This window comes from Salmo salar, chromosome ssa11 (genome assembly GCF_905237065.1).
Source record: "Salmo salar chromosome ssa11, Ssal_v3.1, whole genome shotgun sequence".
Classification (NCBI taxonomy): Eukaryota; Metazoa; Chordata; class Actinopteri; order Salmoniformes; family Salmonidae; genus Salmo; species Salmo salar.
In genome coordinates this window covers 69,793,163-69,814,161 of record NC_059452.1, presented here as the reverse complement: position 1 = coordinate 69,814,161, position 20,999 = coordinate 69,793,163, and the positions used below count along the sequence as shown (strand labels likewise).

Sequence of the window (20,999 nt, the reverse complement as noted above, 5' to 3'; positions counted from 1 at the left end):
AACCCCATGCCATAATCTTCTGTCGTTGTACCGGGGTAACTGGCACCCCCCATGAAATAACAAAAACATTTATTTCCCTTTATAGTTTATTCGCCTAAGCATGATCTTCATTAACATCCACATTTTTTTCTCCAAAATGTTTTTTTTTTTGTGTCAGCAATTAGACATTGTTCTTAGGGGGGCTAGTTAGCTCCTAGTACCCTAAGTTGCTGCCAAAGGCAAGCCATGAAAAAATGATAAAAGTGTACTGCAGTTGAACTGCAGTTATCCTCTACAGGATGCATGAGGTTGTAGGTAACAAGAACATGTCCCAGGACATAGACATATCTGTTAGGTGCAGAAAGCTTAAGTTATTGGTAATCTAACTGCACTGTCCAATTTACAATAGCTATTACAGTGAAATAATACCATGATATTGTTTGAGGAGAGTGCACAGTTATGAACTTGAAAATGTATCAATAAACCAATTAGGCACATTTGGGCAGACTTGATACAACATTTTGAACAGATATGTAATGGTTCATTGGATCAGTCTAAAACTTTGCAAGTACACTGCTGCCATCTAGTGGCCAAAATCGAAATTGCGCCTAACCTGGAATAATGCATTGTGATCTTTCTCTAGCATTTCAAAGATGATGGAACAACAAAAAGAAAATGCATGTTTTTTTCTTTGTATTATCTTTTACCACATCTAATGTGTTATATTCTCCTACATGAATTTCTAATTTCTGCAAACTTCAAAGTCTTTCCTTTCAAATGGTATCAATAATATGCATATCCTTGCTTCAGGGCCTGAGCTACAGGCAGTTATATTTTGGTATGTCATTTTAGGCGAAAATTGAAAAAAGTTACACTGCAAAATTACTGTAGTAAAAAAACGTATTTTGAACACGTGTTTTCTGCAGTAATACCACAGTAGTCTGACTGCAATATTTTTGTCTTAAGGGTGGGCACAATACAGGTACTTGTGCAACCTTCACAACCACTAATACTTCACCACACCTTCCGCGTCACTAATCCGCGTAGAGGGAGTGTTGTTAGAAATAACACATTGGCAGCATATCGGAGAAACAGTAGATAAATGTACCTAAAATAGAGAAAGCACGTCCTCTGTTGGTAATAGAACTACAGCACTGCCAGCTTGTCAACTGTTTTGTCCCTCAAACTTTTCCGTCAGTTGCGTTGTCAAGGGGATAAAAAAAATAGGCGCTGTCCACCGTACAACAAAATTAGATGACCGTTCTCCTCCTGGAAGCGGGATATCATGCTGGCAGCACGATGGTGCATTTCTTTTCAAAATAAGAGTCGCCTTTGGAACCACCTTTGGAAAAATAAATGGATAAATGGATATTATATTATTTATACCAGCATTTCTTTAGAAGGTTTACTCACCAATACTGGTATGTTAAAAGCTATTGTGTAGGCTATATTTAAAGAAATACAATTTAAATAAAACACTAATACACATTAGGTACAAAAGTATGTGGACACCCAGTCAAATGAGTGGATTCGGCTATTTCAGCCACACCTGTTGCTGACAGGTGTATAAAATCGAGCACACAGCCATGAAATCTCCATAGACAAACATTGTCAGTAGAACGGCCTTACTGAAGAGCTCCTTGTCTTTCAATGTGGCACAGTCATAGGATGCCACCTTTCCCTTCTAGAGCTGCCCCGGTCAACTGTAAATGCTGTTATTACATCTAGGAGCAATAAAGGCTCATCCACGAAGTGATAGGCCACACAAGCTCACAGAACGGGACCGCAGTGTGCTGAAACGGGTAACACGTAAAAATCGTCTGTCCTCGGTTGCAACACTCACTACCGAGTTCCAAACTTCCTCTGGAAGCAATGTCAGCACAATAACTGTTCATCTGGAGCTTCATGAAATGGGTTTCCATGGCTGAGCAGCCGCACACAAACCTAAGATCACCATGCGCAATGCCAAGCGTAGGCTGGAGTGGGGTAAAGCTCGCTGCCATTGGACTCTGGAGCAGTGGAAACAGTAATCTGACGGACAAATCTGGGTTTGGCAGAAGCCAGGAGAATGCTACCTGCCCGGATGCATAGTGCCAAATGCAAAGTTTGGTGGAGGAGGAATAATGGTCTGGGGCTGTTTTTCATGGTTGGGGCTAGGCTGCTTACTTCCAGTGAAGGTAAACCTTAACGCTACAGCATGCAATGCCATTATAAACGATTATGCGCTTCCAGCTTTGTGGCAACAGTTTGGGGAAGGCCCTTCCCTGTTTCAGCATGACAATGCCCCCGTGCACAAAGCGAGTTCCATGCAGCAATGGCTCGTCAAGATCGGTGTGGTAGAACTTGACTGGCCTGCGCAGAGCCCTGACCTCTGCCCCATCCAACACCTTTGGGATGAATTGGAAGGCCAACTGCGAGCCAGGCCTAATCGCCCAACATCAGTGCCTGACCTCACTAATGCTATTGTGGCTGAATGGAAGCAAGTCCCCGCAGCCATTATGGCAGCAAAGGGGGGACCAACTCCATATTAATTCCCATGATTTTGGAATGAGATGTTTGACGAGCAGGTGTCCCCATGCTTTTGGTCATGTACTGTATATGTAATTGGAATTACTCAATAGAGTCTGCAAAACTTCAGTTGGTCTCTTGTGCTGATCAATGAGTTTAATATAGAGTGCTGGTGACTACGTACTCCACCCACTCCATTCACTGCAATGCATTACACTGTATATAATTTACATAATTGACTCAAATTGGCTCATAGAGAAAAAAACGATTCTATGTGTAAAAAGTAAAAGTGAGGTTGGAAATACTCAGTAGGGTCTGTAGAATCTATATATGGTGTTATTTGTTGGGGGACTGAGGTCTAATTACCCAGCAGCACTTTCTACTCCACCCAGTCCTTTCACTGCAATGCAAGACACTATAGGCCTGTAAATTACATATTGGCTTATAGAGAAACTATTCTATGTGCCGAGGTAAAATTGGGGTTGGGAATACTCAGTCGGGTCTGTATAATCTATATATTGTGCTATTTCATGGGGGATTGAGGTCTAAAACCCCAGCAGCACTTTCGACTCCACCCACACTCCATTCACTTGCAATGCAATAAGCCTACACTAGACTCTTAGAAAAAATATGCTGTCTAGAAACTAAAATGGTTCTTCGGCTGTCCCCATAGGAGAACCCTATTGAAGAACCATTTTTGGTTCAAAATAGTTTGACCAAGAACCAAAAAGGGTTTTCTTATGGGGATCACCGTAGAATCCCTTTGGAAACCTTTTACATATTGGCTTGTAGATACAAAAAAAAACTATTCTACATGCCGAGGTAAAAGTGCGATTGGGAACACTCAGTAGGGTCTGTATAATCTAAATATGGTGTTATTTGTTGTGGGACTGTTGTGTAAATACCCAGCAGCACTTCCTACTATGCAATTTATAGGCCTATAGTGTATTACAGTGAATGTAGTGGGTGCAGTATAAAGTGCAGCTGGGTATTTATACCACAGTCCCCCAAGAAATAACACCTTATACAGTACCAGTCAAAAGTTTGGACACACCTACTCATTCAAGGGGTTTTCTTTATTTTTACTATTTTCTACATTGTAGAATAATAGTGAAGACATCAAACCTATGAAATAACACATATGGAATCATGTAGTAACCAAAAAAGTGTTAAACAAATCTAAATATATTTTATATTTGAGATTCTTCAAAGTAGCCACCCTATGCCTTGATGACAGCTTTGCACACTCTTGCAATTCTCTCAACCAACTTCATGAGGACTGCTTTTCCAACAGTCTTGAAGGAGTTCCCACACATGCTGAGCCCTTATTGGCTGCTTTTCCTTCACTCTGCAGTCCAACTCACTCCAAACCATCTCAACTGGGTTGTCTCAGAGGGGGACAAGGGGGGAGTGAGGCCAAATAGGGTTTTATAAATAAACATCAACCAGTGGGTCTTGCGACGGGTATACAGAGATGACCAGTTTACAGAGGAGTATAGAGTAATCTCTAATATAAAATATATTTTAATTTGTTTAACACTTTTTTGGTTACTACATGATTCCATATGTGTTATTCCATAGTTTTGATGTCTTCACTATTATTCTACAATGTAGAAAATATGAAAAATAAAAGAAAACCCTTGAATGAGTAGTGTGTCCAAACTTTTGACTGGTACTGTATACATTCTACAGACCCTACTGAGTAATCCCAACGCGACGTTTACTTCGACACATAGAATATTTGTTTCTCTATAAGCAATTATGTAATTTATGTGCCTATAATATATGCCTATAGTATGCCTATATTGCAGTGAATGTAGTCAGTGGAATAGAAAGTGCTGCTGGGTATTCTACAGGCCCTACTGGGTATACAGACCCTGCCACAACCCATCTTTTTCCTCTGCACATAAAATAGTTTTTTCTGTACAGCCCAATATTGTGAACATAGCAGTCTGAACATTGTATTCTTCGATAGTGGCGTTCATTTTTTGGGGGGGAAGCATAATTTTTTCCATAAATTCCTCATCCTTATAAGCACAATACAAATGGACATTGGTTAAAATGTCTTATCTTTTGAATGAGTTATTCACATTTGCAATGTTTTGAAATGCGGGCTTTTATTTTGAAGGTTTCAGTCTTTCCATACGAAGTGACGTCATCATTTGTGCTGCTGGCCTTGCATAATTGTTGTCAAAATGACTCTTCCACCGACCCAGGCACAGTGACAGCCTGGCAGGGGCACATCTGCTGCACGACAGTCTTGTCCCGATGATCGGACGATATTCACTACCTATCAATGCATTTGAAAGGTAACTCGATACAATCTGTAGATGAAATGGCGAAATTCTATTCTGTGGATGACACAAAAGACAATTGATGTATTATTGTTCGCTAGGTGCAAGCTAGCGGTGTGAGGCAGTCAAGCCAGCAATGTCAACTGGTGTTAGCTAGCCTGCTAGCCCTGCAATTTACTCTATTCAGCCACAGTGATTGAATAATGATAGCCAGCTATCGCAACCTAAACAAACATTTGCTTTCCGGGGATGAAACAAAGTGTCTAGCTAGCTAACGTTAGCTATATATTGTGGGAAGATTTTGCCCAAACGTCACTTACAATAGCCTAGTTTAAAGCCTTACTTAGTTAGCTACTAGGTAACTTAATGATGACAGCTGACATGGGCTTCGTCCATGGGCGGTTTCACTGAATCATCTGCAGTCTAGCTGAACTGTCGGCACCGTTGTAACGTTAGACAAGCCGGTCCACGAGTGGTTACACTGTAGCTAGCGTGTGACTGGATAGCTATGCAAAATTCTGTTTGTCACTGGCACACACATTATTTTCGGGCTGTGCATTATTGCCGAGCCCTGCCTTGTGGTATTGATTCGTATAATGAGTGATCATTATGTAAAAGTGAAGGTTCAACTCGAACAAATGAAATCATCAGGCGAGGGTGTGGAGAAGGAGGAGGCAGATATAATCGAGGATGAGGTGCTGGTGGCATCCTCGCCCGCATCTGTCTCCCCAATCCAGGCTAGTGGTACCCCCGCAGCCCAAAGGGAAACACCCAAGACCTCTGTCACTTGCAGGAATCAGAGTAAAAGTAGGAGCAAACTAGGCAAAGATGAGAAGAACACCTGCACCAAGCAGGATTCAGTCCCTGCACTGCAAGGGACAATAGTAGCTTCCAATGCCAATTCGGGGAAACCTGTGAATCGAAAAGACAATGAACAGCAGATGCTTCAAATCAAAGGGACTGGGAAGATGCTGCAGGGGAAGACGGAAACAAATGGTAACACTGTTCCCATCCACCTGCCGGAAGACATCAAAGTAGGCCCACACAACAAAGAGGACGCCAACAAAGTTGCGAAGAGGAGGAAGCCAGTCACCGTGGACACGTTCAAAGCCAAAACCTCTTTGGAGGCACTGAAGCTCAGCATCAGGCAGCTCAAATGGAAAGAGGTAAGTCCTTGCTTCATTGATTAATATTTATTGCCAAAATGTAGGCTATAGATAGTCATCATTGTCTCTGTGCTTAAGTTAGGGAGTTCAGAAGCCTCAGGGCCGGTCCTTGCCATTCCGCCGCCCTAGTCGAGACCAAAAAATGTGGCCCCTGCAAAACTAGTATAGTCCCAATAAGCTAAATGACATTGAAAATATGTCTAAAATACGTATTTTCCAGATGTTGAAGTTGTGTTCAATTTAGGTTCTGAATGAAAGGTGAAAAGACCTATTTTCCGTATGTTTAGAATACATATTTTCCAGAACATTGAGAAGGCATCTTCCGGACATTGAAAAATACTTATTTTCCGGAAGTTGAAACTAGGTCATTTTTAGGTTCTGAATGAAAGTTGAAAAGACGTAATTTATAGACGTCTATGTTTGGGCCAAATCAAGGCTGGTCCAGACCTGACCAAATCTGAACCAAATATAGATGTCTATGATTGGTTCAGATTTGGTCCGGACCAAAAATCTATGTCCGTGGATGTCAAGGCCGGTCCGGACTGCACCAAAAAAAGCATCCAGTCGGAGTCGGCCTGTGCTTACTGAGGTGTAGCCTACAGTGTTACCTGAAATTTAATTTTAGGAATACCCAATTATGTGGTAAGCCTACCGTTTGTAATACACCAAAAAAAAAAGATGTCTGGTCAAGACCAAAAAAACAAACATCCAAAAGACGTTGGCTCTTGTTAACTGGGGTGTAGTTTACCATGTCAGCCCTCAATGGAATTGTATGAATGACCATCACAGGAGGTTGGTGGCACCTTTTTAATTGGGGAGGACAGGCTTGTGGTAATGGCTGGAGGGGAATACTATCAAACAAATGGTTTCCATGTGTTTGATGTCATTCCATTTGCTTCGTTCCAGCCATTATTATGAGCCGTCCTCCCCTCAGCAGCCTCCACTGGTACTCATCCATGTGGTAGGCCCACCATTTATAAAAAAAGGCTGTCCATTTTACTTTGACCTGTCCTGTTACTTTGACCTGTCCTGTTACTTTGACCTGGCCATTTAGGTTAGGCTATTTGACTGGATAAACCTGTTATATAAAGTGTCTGTCTCATTACATCGTTATACATTGTATCTCCAGCTTGTAGGCTACAAAAAAGGCCACATACTCTTTCTGCCATATCCTTTGCCTCCTACGTCATTTATATTAATGTATTTCTATGACTGAACGTTGGTAGAGCGCCGCAGCGGCGCGTCTCTCCAACGGCACCCTGGAGAGGCACGCTGGGAATGGACAAGCATCATATTTTGACAAAGTGGGCACTGCTTATCACAGGGCGACATCAACACTCAACCTAAAAAGCCGTTATGCCACTGGATGAAGTAAATTGTCATTGTTTTTGGGGGCAGGATTATGTGAGGTTTTATGTGTTGTTGTTGGGCAGTTTACCTCAGAAAAGGCCGCCCGCGTCAATCTGCCGCCATAGACGGCCGCCTAATCCTGCCTAATGTGCGGGCCGGCCGTGAGTGGCCTACATCTATCAGGGGTGCACGACTCCAGTTTACTGTAGGACTGACGCTTATTCCGCTTACGTAATAATACAAACGGCATAAATTACTATAACAACTATATAAAGGAACAACAATGTTATAACAGGTATAGCAGCTACCACTATACACCCCATTAATCTTTGTTGCATCGACAGTTTTAATCTGTTCATAGTCTTTTGTCCCTCAAGGGCTTGATAAAGAATAGTATATTCTTCAATGTTAAAGTGTTGATAGACAGCGTCCTACAACACATTGAGGTCACACGGTCTCTGTTAACCCTTTCACACCGGCCTGACCGCTCCAAGTCCAGTATACGTTTACACAGCCTGCACCTGGGTATGTGCCGTCTGAAAGTTGTCCTTAATGGAAAGGAATGTCTTTAATACATTTATGAGATGGCTAATTGATACGGGTCCCCTCACGTCGCCAGGCGAGCTCCATCTGTTCGGCCCTACAGGCATTGAATGTGACGCAATTAATACCTGCCTTCAGCCATTATCAACAGTGTGGTTCATTATACATGAGACCCAGGAGTTTGTGAGAGGTAAACAACTCTCTTTTCTATCACCATGGATGACCGTCATGCGTAGAAACGTAATCCTTTCCAAGTCCGCCTCAGCACGTCTGATCTGGTTTCAAAACTCTTGTAGCTTGAGGCCCTATACGTTACCCTTTGTTCTGACAGACACATCTTTAACATAGTCAAAGGCGTAACTGATCGCCTGTCAGTCTGAAAAGAGTTTTGAGGCATGCAGTGCTGAGGTGTAGTGAGTGATTTCTCACAACTAGAACAGAACAATATCATTTTTTGGGGGGGGGGGGATTTTCGCAAATTTCTATCCATATTTAGGGTCATTTGGAGGAAGGATTGTTGACATACAGTACCAGTCAAAAGTTTAGACACCTACTCATGCAAGGGTTTTTATTTTATTTTTTACTATTTTCTATGTTGTAGAACAATAGTGAAGACATCAAACCTATGATATAACACATGTGGAATCATGTAGTAACCAAAAAAGTGTTAAACAAATCAAAATATGTTATATTTGAAATTCTTCAAAGTAGCCACCCTTTGCCTTTGACAGCTTTGCACACTCTTGGCATTCTCTCAACCAGCTTCAATGCTTTTCCAACAGTCTTGACGGAGTTCCCACATATGCTGAGCACTTGTTGGCTGCTTTTCCTTCACTCTGCGGTCCAACTCATCCCAAACCATCTCAATTGGGTATAGGTCGGGTGATTGTGGAGGCCAGGTCATCTGATGCAGCACTCCATCACTCTCCTTGGTCAAATAGCCCTTACACAGCCTGGAGGTGTCCTGTCATTGTCCTGTTGAAAAACAAATGATAGTCCCGCTAAGCGCAAACCAGATGGGATGGCGTATTGCTGCAGAATGCTGTGGTAGCCATGCTGGTTAAGTGTGCCTTGAATTCTAAATAAATCACAGACAGTGTCACCAGCAAAGCACCATCACACCTACTCCTCCATGCTTCATGGTGGGAACCACACATGCAGAGATCATCCGTTCACCTACTCTGCGTCTCACAAAGACACGGCGGTTGGAACCAAAAATCTCAAATTTGAACTCATCAGACCAAAGGACAGATTTCCACCGGTCTAATGTCCATTGCTTGTATTTTTTGGCCCAAGCTTGTCTCTTCTTCTTATTGGTGTCCTTTAGTAGTGGTTTCTTTGCAGAAATTCAACCATGAAGGCCTGATTCACGTAGTCTCTGAGCAGTTGATGTTGAGATGTGTCTGTTACTTGAACTCTGAAGCATTTATTTGGGCTGCAATTTCTGAGGCTGGTAACTCTAATGAACTTATCCTCTGCAGCAGAGGTAACTCTGGGTCTTCTTTTCCTGTGGCCTTCCTCATGAGAGCCAGTTTCATCATAGCGCTTGATGGTTTTTGCGATGGCACTTGAAGAAACTTTGACTGACCTTCATGTCTTAACCTCTATGGGCTAGGTGGGACGCTAGCGTGCCACCCGTGGTGCACTCCATCAACAGCAGGTGCATTTCAAGAGCGGCAAATTTGAATCCAAATAAATGTCAAAATTCAAATTTTTCAAACATACAACTATTTTACACCCTTTGAAAGATAAACATCTCCTTAATCTAACCACGTTTTACGATTTCAAAAAGGTTTTACGGCGAAAGCATACATTTAGAGTATGTTAGGACAGTACATTTACAAGAGTTGTGTGTAATGTTTTGTCAATTCAAAGACAGGGTCACCAAAACCATAAAACCAGCTAAAATGATGCACTAACCTTTTACAATCTCCATCAGATGACACTCCTAGGACATTATGTTAGACAATGCATGTATTTTTAGTTCTATCAAGTTCATATTTATATCCAAAAACAGCGTTTTACTATGGCATTGATGTTGAGGAAATCGTTTCCCTCCAATAACCGGCAGTCAAGTCAAGCGTCACAAATTAAATAATTAAAATTAGAAAACATTGGTAAAATATTATATTGTCATTTAAAGAATTATAGATTTACATCTCTTGAACGCAATCAACTTGCCAGATTTAAAAATAACCTTACTGGGAAATCACACTTTGCAATAATCTGAGCACTGCGCCCAGAAAAATACGGCGTTGCGATACAGACTAGACGTCATGTTGGGGAGATCTAAAATCGAAAATACTATGTAAATAATCCATTACCTTTGATTCTCTTCATCAGATGTCACTTCCAGGTATCACAGGTCCATAACGAATGTAGTTTTGTTCAAAAAAGCTCATCATTTATGTCCAAAAATCTCAGTCTTGTTAGCACATGATCTAAGCCAGCCGGACTTCTCGTCATGAACGAGGGGAAAAAATATATTTACGTTCGTTCAAACATGTCAAACGTTGTATAGCATAAATCATTAGGGCCTTTTTAACCAGAACATGAATAATATTCAAGGTGGACGAATGCATACTCTTTTATAACGTATTGGAACGAGGGTACCCAACATGAACTCGCGCGCCAGGTGTCTAATGGGACATCATCGTTCCATGGCTCTTGTTCGGTCAGATCTCCCTCCAGAAGACTCAAAACACTTTGTAAAGGCTGGTGACATCTAGTGGAAGCAATAGGAAGTGCCAAAATATTCCTCAGCCCCTGTGTTTTTCAATGGGATAGGTTTAAAGGTAATACAACACATCAGGTATCCACTTCCTGTCAGAAAATGTCTCAGGGTTTTGCCTGCCAAATGAGTTCTGTTATACTCACAGACACCATTCAAACAGTTTTAGAAACTTTAGAGTGTTTTCTATCCATATATAATAAGTATATGCATATTCTAGTTACTGGGTAGGATTAGTAACCAGATTAAATCGGGTACATTTTTTTTATCCAGACGTGCAAATGCTGCCCCCTAGCCCTAACAGGTTAACCTGTTGAGTATAGGGGGCAGTATTTTCTCAGCTGGATGAAAAACGTACCCAAATTAAACTGCCTACTATTCGGGCCCAAAAACTAGAATATGCATATTATTAGTGGATTTGGATAGAAAACACTCTGAAGTTTCTAAAACTGTTTGAATGATGTCTGTGAGTATAACAGACCTCATATGGCAGGCAAAAACCTGAGAAAAATCCAACCAGGAAGTGGGAAATCTGAGAATTGTAATTCTTCTTTTGAATCCCTATCGAAACTACAATATCTGTGGGGTCACGTTGCACTTCCTAAGGCTTCCATTGGCTGTCAACAGCCTTTAGAAAGTTTTTTTCATCCTTCTCCTGTTACTGGGCAGAGAATAGTAGGTCAGTCAATGAGTGGACTGCCTGAGGACAAAGGGCTTGGTGATGCGCAAGCACGCGAGCGTGCCGTTCCTTCTTTTTCTCCTGGAATGAATACGCTATTGTCCGGTTGGAATATTATCGCATTTTTACATTAAAAATACCCTAAAGATTGATTGTAAACAACGTTTGACATGTTTCTACGAACGGTAATGGAACTTTTTGACTTTTTGTCTCTGGTACTGCGCTCGCGCGTTATGCCTTTGGATAGTGACCTGAACGCACGAACAAAACGGAGGTATTTGGACATAAATATGGAGTATTTCGAACAAAAATAACATTTTTTGTGGAAGTAGGAGTCCTCGGAGTGCATTCTGACGAAGATCAGCAAAGGTAAGAGAATATTTATAATACTAATTCAGAGTTTTGTTGATGCCAGAACTTGGCGGGTAGCTGTATAGCTTGCTTCGATGGCTGAGCTATGTACTCAGAATATTGAACAATGTGCTTTCTCCGTAAAGTTATTTTGAAATCTGACAAAGCGGTTGCGTCAAGGAGTAGTGTATCTATAATTCTTTCAATAACTGTTGTAAATGTTATCAACGTTTATGATGAGTATTTTTGTAAATTGATGTGCACATTCACCGGCGGTTTTGGTGGGAATACATTTTCTGAACATCACGCGCCAATGTAAAATGCTGTTTTTGGATATAAATATGAACTTTATCGAGCAAAACAAACATGTATTGTATAACATGAAGTCCTATGAGTGCCATCTGATGAAGATCATCAAAGGTTAGTGAATATTTTAGCTGTACTTTTGGTTTTTGTGATGCGTGTCCTTGCTTGGAAAATGGCTGTGTTTTTTTTGGTGAAGTTTATGTCCTAACATAATCTAATTTTATGCTTTCGCCGTAAAGCCTTTTTGAAATCGGACAATGTGGTTAGATTAACGAGAGTCTTATCTTTAAAATGGTGTAAAATAGTTGATTGTTTGAGAAAATGAAATTTAGGTTTTTGCTGTTTTGTATTTCGCGCCATGCTATTTCACTGGCTGTTGAATAGTGTGTCCCGCAGGTGGGACGCTAGCATCCCACGTAGCCCTGAGAAGTTTAAAGGATGGACTGTCATTTCTCTTTGTCTATTTGAGCTATTCTTGCCATAATATGGAGTTGGTATTTTACCAAATAAGGCTATCTTCTGAAGACCAACCCTACCTTGTCACAACACAACTGATTGGCTCAAACCATTAAGAAGGAAAGAAACTCCACAAATTAACTTTTAACAAGGCACACATGTTAATTGAAATGCATTCCAGGTGACTACCTCATGAAGCTGGTTGAGAGAATGCAAAGAGTGCGCAAAGCTGTCATCAAGGCAAAGGGTGGCTATTTTGAAGAATCTCAAATATAAAATATATTTTGATTTGCTTAACACTTTTTTTTTGGTTACTACATGATTCCATGTGTTATATCATAGGTTTGATGTCTTCACTATTATTCTAAAATGTAGAAATAAAGAAAAACCCTTGAATGAGTAGGTGTGGCCAAACTTTCGACTGGTACTGTAAATCTGATATTTGTATCTTAAAGCATAATTTACATAAATCATTTTAAGTTGGAATATTTGTGGCATTTTGGCCTTACCCAGGCCTCCTTTAAAACTCTGTTTAATCTGTAGGTGCTAAAAAGCTAAAGTTGGTGTCATATGAAACTTGCTCTGTAATATGATTTGGTATTTTGATTTCAATACCAATTTTCTTACATATATATTTTTTTCAATTTTCATAAATGAAATGTGTGTGTGTGTGTGTGTGTGTGTGTATATAATGAATAATGGAGGCCAACGTGTCATAAATTACTTCTCAATTATGTTTTAAGATATATATGTCAATAATCCTTCCTCCAAAAGACCGTTCTATGGATTACATTTTGTGAAAATCCCCCAAATCATGGTATTTTAGTTTCATAAGGAATTACACTAGTGTAGGTAGGAAAGTATGTTAAGGCCCACCCACCTTTCAGTGGCAAGAGAATATTCAGCTTAACATGTTTTGAGTGACACTTTGACCTTTTGTAGGTGTATGGAGAAGAGGAACTTGAACGATTTGATTATCTAATGTAATTTATTATCTGAGTAGCTCTTTGAAGATTTTGACCCATATGTGAACTCAGAGAGCGGTTCCTCCCTCTATATTCAATTACCATAATTACATTACAATAATGACATCTAATTCCCCCATTCCTTCTTACGGCAGGAAGCAGGTCTAGTTAGTTGATTCCAGAGCCATTTACTGTACGGCTCTGGTTCTCAACTCAGCTTTTCACTGATAACCAGTAAGGAACATGCAGTTTAGAGTTTTGCCAGTAGCCTAACATGACATTGGATATGCTTGCGGTGCATTGCCTCGACGAATACTCAAACATGACGTAGCCTAGGCCTATAGACGAGATGCACAGCGGGAGAATCGCACAGTCTTCCCGCTAAGCCTAAATGTATTGATCGACGGCAGAGAGAAAGTGACCCATCTCTCCTCTCATTTCCTATACTACTCCGCACTCTACGGTTGTTATTGATCCATGCTCCACTGCAGATGACCCACCCTACTGTCATCTGTCGTTAGACATTATCCTCAGTCGCTCACTACACCCACTCACTGCTATCCATTTCCTGATATCTTTTTTTTTTTGTTTTTTTTTATAGGATGAGAACCGACGCTGGTGTTATTCCCCAGGCGTAGGCTAGTCTTGTGTAGAGTAGCTTCAGCCTGCATGAGAGAAACTGTCCAAAGCCTGGCTCTGCTATGGGGGAACAAGCCCTCTGTATCATTGACTGTCACTAAGGGCATTTTGTTCGTTAGATTATAGTACTATAATAGGCCCTGGGCAGGGTCCTAATCCATGGTTTGCTCACTGAGTTAGTGTAGCCTATAAGGCTTGGCCATAATGTTTCAGTAAACCAGGCCTAACATCCTGGCCGCTGTCTAACCGGGTGGTTTTGATGGCACAGCACTTTTGAAGCCTCAGAGGCATCTTCCTGCTGACTTTCAGCGTCTGGCCTTCTCTTAACGGTAGGAAATGATTAGAGGTAATCTCTGATAATCCAATATGATTATATTCCCCTCAGGGAGCTGCACAGGAAAGAGTCAGATTGAGAGGGAGAAAGAGAGTCAAACGTGAAATAGGGAGGATAATGTCTGTTTTTTAATTTGGATCTGATAGATTATCTTTCTGTTTTCTTTTACTTGCGAAGTGAGGTTGAGAAAAAATAAAAAGACAGTAGGCTGTCATCATTGACCTTTTATGGATTAAAATAAAATTATTTTAGTCTTTCTGTGGAACCAAAAAGGGTTGTCCTGGAACTAAAAAAGGGTTGTCCTGGAACTAAAAAAGGGTTGTCCGATAGAGGCAGACAAAGAACCCTTTTTTTTCTTCCTAAGAGTGTAGGCAAGTCTTCAGGTCTTGGGCAAGGTTACCAATCACCTGAACGTGGTTCACCAAGTCACCTCTATTAAACCTGTCTGTCTCTCACTTGTCCTCTACCAACAACACCATACATAGCCACGTGTGCCAAGTGCTGACTTAACCGCTTGGTGTTTTCGGCCACGGGGTAGTGTTGTTGACATGGATAGCTTGCCTAACAACTCCAACTTTAGTATGATGTGAAAGAATAGACAGGCAGAGTCCAGGTCTTGTTATACAACTGTTACGTGCCCACTGCCAGGCAACCTTACCAGGCTGGATCGGGAGGAATGATCAGGCTTGCCAAGACAAGTCTGCTAATTCATGCCAATGTCTCTCAGCCAATTATGATTGAATGTTAAGAAGATGAGCTCATGTCCTCTTCTGAACTGTGGGATGGTGCCAGGGGAACTAGAATTGTTCATTATTCACTCAAATCACGCAATGTCCACAAGTGACTCTTTGTGTGTGTGTGTGTGTGCGCATGTGTTAGTGTGTTTGTTCTGGAATGCACTCTCAGATGGGGCTATTCCCGTCTCTCTTCCCCCTCCTCCACTAGATACTGCCCAAATTAATGTGACCCAATTGGCTGATAAGATTAAGGGGTGGTTAAACATCGAAATCTACGAGATTGTATTTATAGCAGGCTTTGTCTGTCATGCATGTTTTCTCTCGCACTCTTTCTTTATTTATTCCGTTTCGCACGGGATGGTCCTATACCTCCCCTGGCATGTAGCTCCCCATACAGGAAAAAAACGAAATGACTTCACGTGGAAAATCCCGATTTTCATATTTCACATGTTTCGTGTTATCACGTTGCTTTGCGTGTTATCACGTTAACTTCACATAAGATCACGTGTTCACATCCGAAATTCAAGTCGTTTTTCTTCAAGGGTCGCGCCTTGGGCCTATTCACTGAGGTGGCAATGAGGATATTTTAAAAATATTGCAGATAGAAATACAATGTGTAGAGAGTTGTGAGATTCCTTAACTTAACCGTCATAAAGGTACATTCCAGACAAGGACCTACATTTTCTGTCTGATGTGACGAGACAGTATGTTGCCACCGCTGGTGACCCCAAGGGTTTCTGAGTGGGTCATGGTGTGTGTGTGAAGGGTTAGCAGGAAGGTTTCAGTGGTCCAGGGCAGGCCCCAGCAGAGGGTTGTTGTAATCCTGTCAGAATATCATGTCGTCCCCCTGCCAGGGCTCCTCCTAACCGTAGACTTACAGTATATGATTAGCTAACACAAGATTGCAGTCTCATTCACTTTACCCACTGGGAGGATAAGCTCTGTCTCCTAGTGTCACTGGAAGGGCCACCCCTACGCCTTGGCCTGAAATGATTTTTCTATTCGTTACAATCAAATGGCCTCATCAAAACCCCACCCTCAAACATCTCTCTCCTTCCTTTTACAGTTCCCTGTGGGTAGACGGTCTGCCTGTGACATCTACTGGCATGGAGTCTCTTTCCATGACAATGACAACATCATCTCTGGACAGGTCAACAAGTTCCCAGGTACACTGATCCCCTCTATTTATGGAAAGAACCTATGGGAGATGCCGGACACCATTTTGTATGTTGTCACAGTGTTTCCCATAGATGATTTTCCAGCTTCCCAATTCAACATCCAGTGCCTCTTTAACTAAAAATGTATTAGTCGGTCCTACCCCCTGTATAATGTTATTGTGGGAAACACTGTTGTCAGGCAGATTTTTGGCATGCATCCTGTTATGTGAGCCTTGCAAAGCCCAGCTTTGTTAATGCCTTGTCATGCCAAGGTAAAAACCAAGTATTACGGACTATTGTAATGTCTTTCTACATCACCGGGTGATGTAGAACCCTTTTGGGTTCAGTGTAGAACCCTTTCTACAGAGGGTTCTACCTGGAACTAAAAAGGGTTGTCCTATGGAGACAGCCACCCTTTTGGAACCTTTTTTTGTAAGATCTTAGGCAAGTCTTCAGGTCTTGGGCAAGGTTGCTAATCACCTGAACGTGGTTCACCAAATCACCTCTTTTACACCTGTCTATTTCTCTCTTGTCCTCTACCTCTCAGTATACACTATATATACAAAAGTATGTGGAAACGTCTAGGAGCAACAACGGCTCAGCTGCAAAGTGGTAGGCCACACAAGCTCACAGAACAGGACCACCGAGTGCTGAAGCACATAGCGTGTAAAAATAGTCTGTCCTCGGTTGCAACACTCGCTACCGCGTGCCTCTGGAAGCAGCGTCAGCACAAGAACTGTTTCTTCAGGAACTTGGGTTTCAATGGCCAAGCAGCCGCAAACAAGTCGAAGATCACAATGCCAAGCGTCGGCTGGAGTGGTGTAAAGCTTGCCACCATTGGACTGTGGAAAGACGTTCTCTGTAGTTATAAATCACGCTTCACCATCTGGCAGTCCGATGGACGAATCTGGGTTTGGCGGAAGCCAGGAGAACGCTACCTTCCCCAATGCATAGTACCAACTGTAAAGTTTGGTGGAGGAGGAATAATGGTCTTGGGCTGTTTTTCATGGTTCAGGCTAGGTTCCAGTGCCGGGAATTCTTAACGCTACAGCATACAATGACATTCTAGACGATTCTGTGCCACTTTTATGGCGACAGTTTGAGGAAGGCCCTTTCCTGTTTCTGCATGAAAATGCCCCCGTGCACAAAGCGAGGTCCATACATAAATGATTTTTCGAGATCGGTGTGGAAGAACTTGACTGGCCTGCACAGAGCCCTGACCTCAACCCCATCAAACACATTTGGGATGAATTGGAATGCCGACAGAGCCTAATCGCCTAAAATGAGTGCCTGACCTAACTAATGCTATTGTGGCTGAATGGAAACAAGTCCCTGCAGCAATGTTCCAACATCTAGTGGAAAGCCTTCCCAGAAGAGTGGAGGCTGTTTTAGCAGCAGCGGGAGGACCAACTCGATATTAATGCCCATGATTTTGGAATGAGATGTTTGACGAGCATGTGTCCAGATACTTTTGGTCATGTAGTGTACCTTTTTAACTTGGCCTCTGTCTGGCCATCTGTGAATTGTTCTGTAGGTATGATTGAGATGCTGAGGAAGATCAACCTGACCCGAGCTGTGAGGACCATGCAGGAGCTGTTCCCTGAGGAGTACAACTTCTACCCCCGCTCCTGGATCCTGCCCGAGGAGTACCAGCTCTTCTCCACACAGGTACAGGACAATAATTGGGCAAAAGATTAGAATTGGGCTGCCTGTGTAAATGCCTGTCTCCCCACCTCTGTTTTCAGCTGTGCTCAGCGTTTCCCCTAGGATTTTTTTCAACAACGGTGGCAAAGTTAGTGTGGGTTTTAGAGGCCCTCTGTTTTAAAGCAAATTTATTGCAATTCTACACATTTTGCCATGGCTTATGCCGTGTTCTTATATCTAAGTAAATTTTTTTTAAGTAAAATCAACGGGGTCCCCATGCCATGACACTAACTCAAGTTGATTTTTGATTCTCCCTGACTCTATTTTTTGGGGTGATTGTTAGTTCTCAAAGATGATCTTATTAAAAAACTATATATAGCGTTATCATTTCTGCATACTTTATCTGGTTTTAGTAGTTTAAGTTTACAATGAACACGTTTTACCATCCCCAAAATTATATAAAAACATACAGTATATACTCTGTGGACTGTTTATTTGGTACACCACCCCATTCATGAAAATGGTTTGCTCCCACAGACAGTGGCCGTGGCTTGTTATATAAAGCAGGCATCGAGGCATTCAGTTACTGTTCGATTGAACGTTAGAATGGGCAAAACGAGTGACCTAAGAGACTTTGAGCGTGGTATGATCGTCGGTGCCAGGCGCGCTGGTTCCAGTATCAGTCAATGTTTTCCTGGCACACGTTAGGTCCCTTAATACTAATTAAGCAAAGTTTCCATGCCCCGAAGAATTCAGGCTGTTCCAGAGGCAAAGGGTGGGTCTGACCCGGTACTAGATTGGTGTACATAATAAACTGAGTATATATTATCATTAATCTTTTTTTGTGGTGGCAACGATTTAGCACTGGCGACCCGCCCCTACTAAATTAAAATAGGTGAAACACTGGCACTGTAAGACTCTACTTCCCTCCAGAGACTGTCCTCCATAGTGGACCAGGGACATTCACTCCCCATGGCATCCAGTCACAAGGCTGAGCTCTTGACCTTAATTGGATGTTGTAAAATAGTGTAAGTGCTCGCTGGCTCCTCTGAGTCAATGATGAGGTTTTACTATTCTTAGTTAACTTTCTTTGGCACAGTTTGGAGATGTACCGCTAACCCATCTGTCGAAAATGGCAAACTAGACAGTGTCTTAACTCCTATGGCACAGTTTTGCGTCCAATGATTTCATGCAAACTAGTGGTGAACAGGCCTTTGTGTATTCCACACACACGTGTACACACACACGTACACTAACACACACACTTCTGGGGTAATTGGCAGGGACAGTGGATCTGTGCTGAGCGTGCTCAGTGCGAACAGGGCATGGGCTAAGCAGTTTAGCGCAGAGAGAGCCAGCAGCAGCTGCTAATAGTGAATGACACGCTCTCTAACAGGCTGTGACACACCCTGGTCCCTACCATACCACAGGATACCACACACGCATACCGTACCACAGCGCCAGCTGTGTTAAACACACACATACTCTAATGCTCGCATGCATACATGCATACATATACAGCCCCCCTCTCCCCTCTACTCCTCCTGCCCCCTTATTGAAGCCTCAGCATTGGCACCAATGACTGTATATACAGTCAGGTCCATAAGTATTTGGACAGTGATACAATTTGCATCATTTTGGCTCCGTTCTCCACCACAATGGATTTGAAAGGAAACAATCAAGGTGTGCTTTAAGTGTAGACTTTCATCTTTAATTTAAGGGTTTTGTCAAAAGTATTGTATGAACGGTGTAGGAATTACGACCATTTTTATACATAGCCCCCAATTGTAGGGGCTTAAAAGTAATTGGACAAACTAATCTAAATTAAATTGTGAGTTAATTCTTGGTTGCAAATCCTTTGCAGTCAATGACTCTCTGAAGTCTAGAACCCATAGACATCACCAGATGCTGGGTTTCTTCCCTGGTGATGCTCTGCCAGGCCTTTACCTCTGCTGTCGTCAGTTCCTGCTTGTTCTTGGGGCGTTTTGCCTTCAGCAAGTGAAATGCATGCTCAGTTGGATTCAGGTCAGGTGATTGACTTGGCCATTTGCAGAACGTTCCACTTCTTTGCCTTAAAGTATTGGGTTGCTTTCGCAGTGTGCTTTGGGTCATTGGGGCGGCACGTAGCCTAGTGGTTAGAGCGTTGGACTTGTAACCTGAAAGGTAGCAAGATTGAATCCCCGAGCTGACAAGGTAAAAATCTATTTTTCTGCCCCTGAACAAGGCAGTTAACCCACTGTTCCTAGGCCGTCATTGAAAATAAGAATTTGTTCTTAACTGACTTGCCTAGTTAAATAAAGGTAAAAAATGTAATTGTACATCTACACTGTGACATGCTGTCCAATGAGTTTTGATGTATTTGGCTGAATCTGAGCAGATAATATAGCCCTAAACCCTTCAGAATTCATACTGCTGCTTTTGTCAGCAGTCACATAAATCAATAAATACAAGGGAACCAGTTCCATTGGCAGCCATACATGCCCACGCCATAACACTACCTCCACCATGCTTCACAGATGAGGTGGTATGCTTCGGATCATGAGCAGTTCCTTCCCTTCTCCATACTCTTCTCTTCCCATCTTTCTGGTAAAAGTTGATCTTTGTCTCATCTGTCCATAGGATGTTGGTCCACAACTGTACAGACTTTTTAATGTTTTTTTTTGACAAACTCTAATCTGGTCTTCCTGTTTGAGGCTTAACAATGGTTTACATCTTGTGGTAAACCGTCTGTATTTACTCTGGTGACGTCTTCTCTTGATTGCTGACTTTGACACAGATACGCCCACCTCCTGGAGGGTGTTCTTGATCTGGCCAACTGGGGGTTTTTCTTCACCAGGGAAATAATTCTTCTGTCATCCACCACAGTTGTTTTCCGTGGTCTTCCCGGCGTTTTTGTGTTCCTGAGCTCACCAGTGTGTTCTCTCTCTTTAACCTCTCTTGGGGAGGTGGGTAGCTAGCGTCCCACCCACGGTTCACACTATTCAACAGCCAGTGAAAAATCAGAGCGCCAAATTCAAAACCACAAAATGTCATAATTCTAATTTCTACTATTTTACACCATTTTAAAGATACGTCTCCTTAATGTAACCACATTGTCCGATTTCAAAAAGGCTTTACGGCGAAAGCATAAAGTTAGATTATGTTAGGACAGAAAATGACA

At 42.0% G+C, this 20,999-nt stretch overlaps 1 protein-coding gene across 2 annotated transcripts in view; it reads left to right on the top strand.

Moving 5' to 3' along the window:
- Positions 1-4,657: 4,657 nt before the first annotated feature.
- The window catches only part of LOC106562979 (tubulin polyglutamylase TTLL11-like), a 52,799-nt gene continuing 36,457 nt past the window's right edge, over positions 4,658-20,999 (top strand). The window contains exons 1-3 of one of the 2 annotated variants that reach the window (XM_014128145.2): positions 4,658-5,947; positions 16,105-16,204; positions 17,730-17,863. In XM_014128145.2, the coding sequence (XP_013983620.1) occupies positions 5,378-5,947; positions 16,105-16,204; positions 17,730-17,863 (804 nt within the window). In that variant the 5' untranslated portion in view covers positions 4,658-5,377. The remainder of the gene's footprint in view (positions 5,948-16,104; positions 16,205-17,729; positions 17,864-20,999) is intronic. The other variant, XM_045689884.1, reaches the window with a different exon arrangement.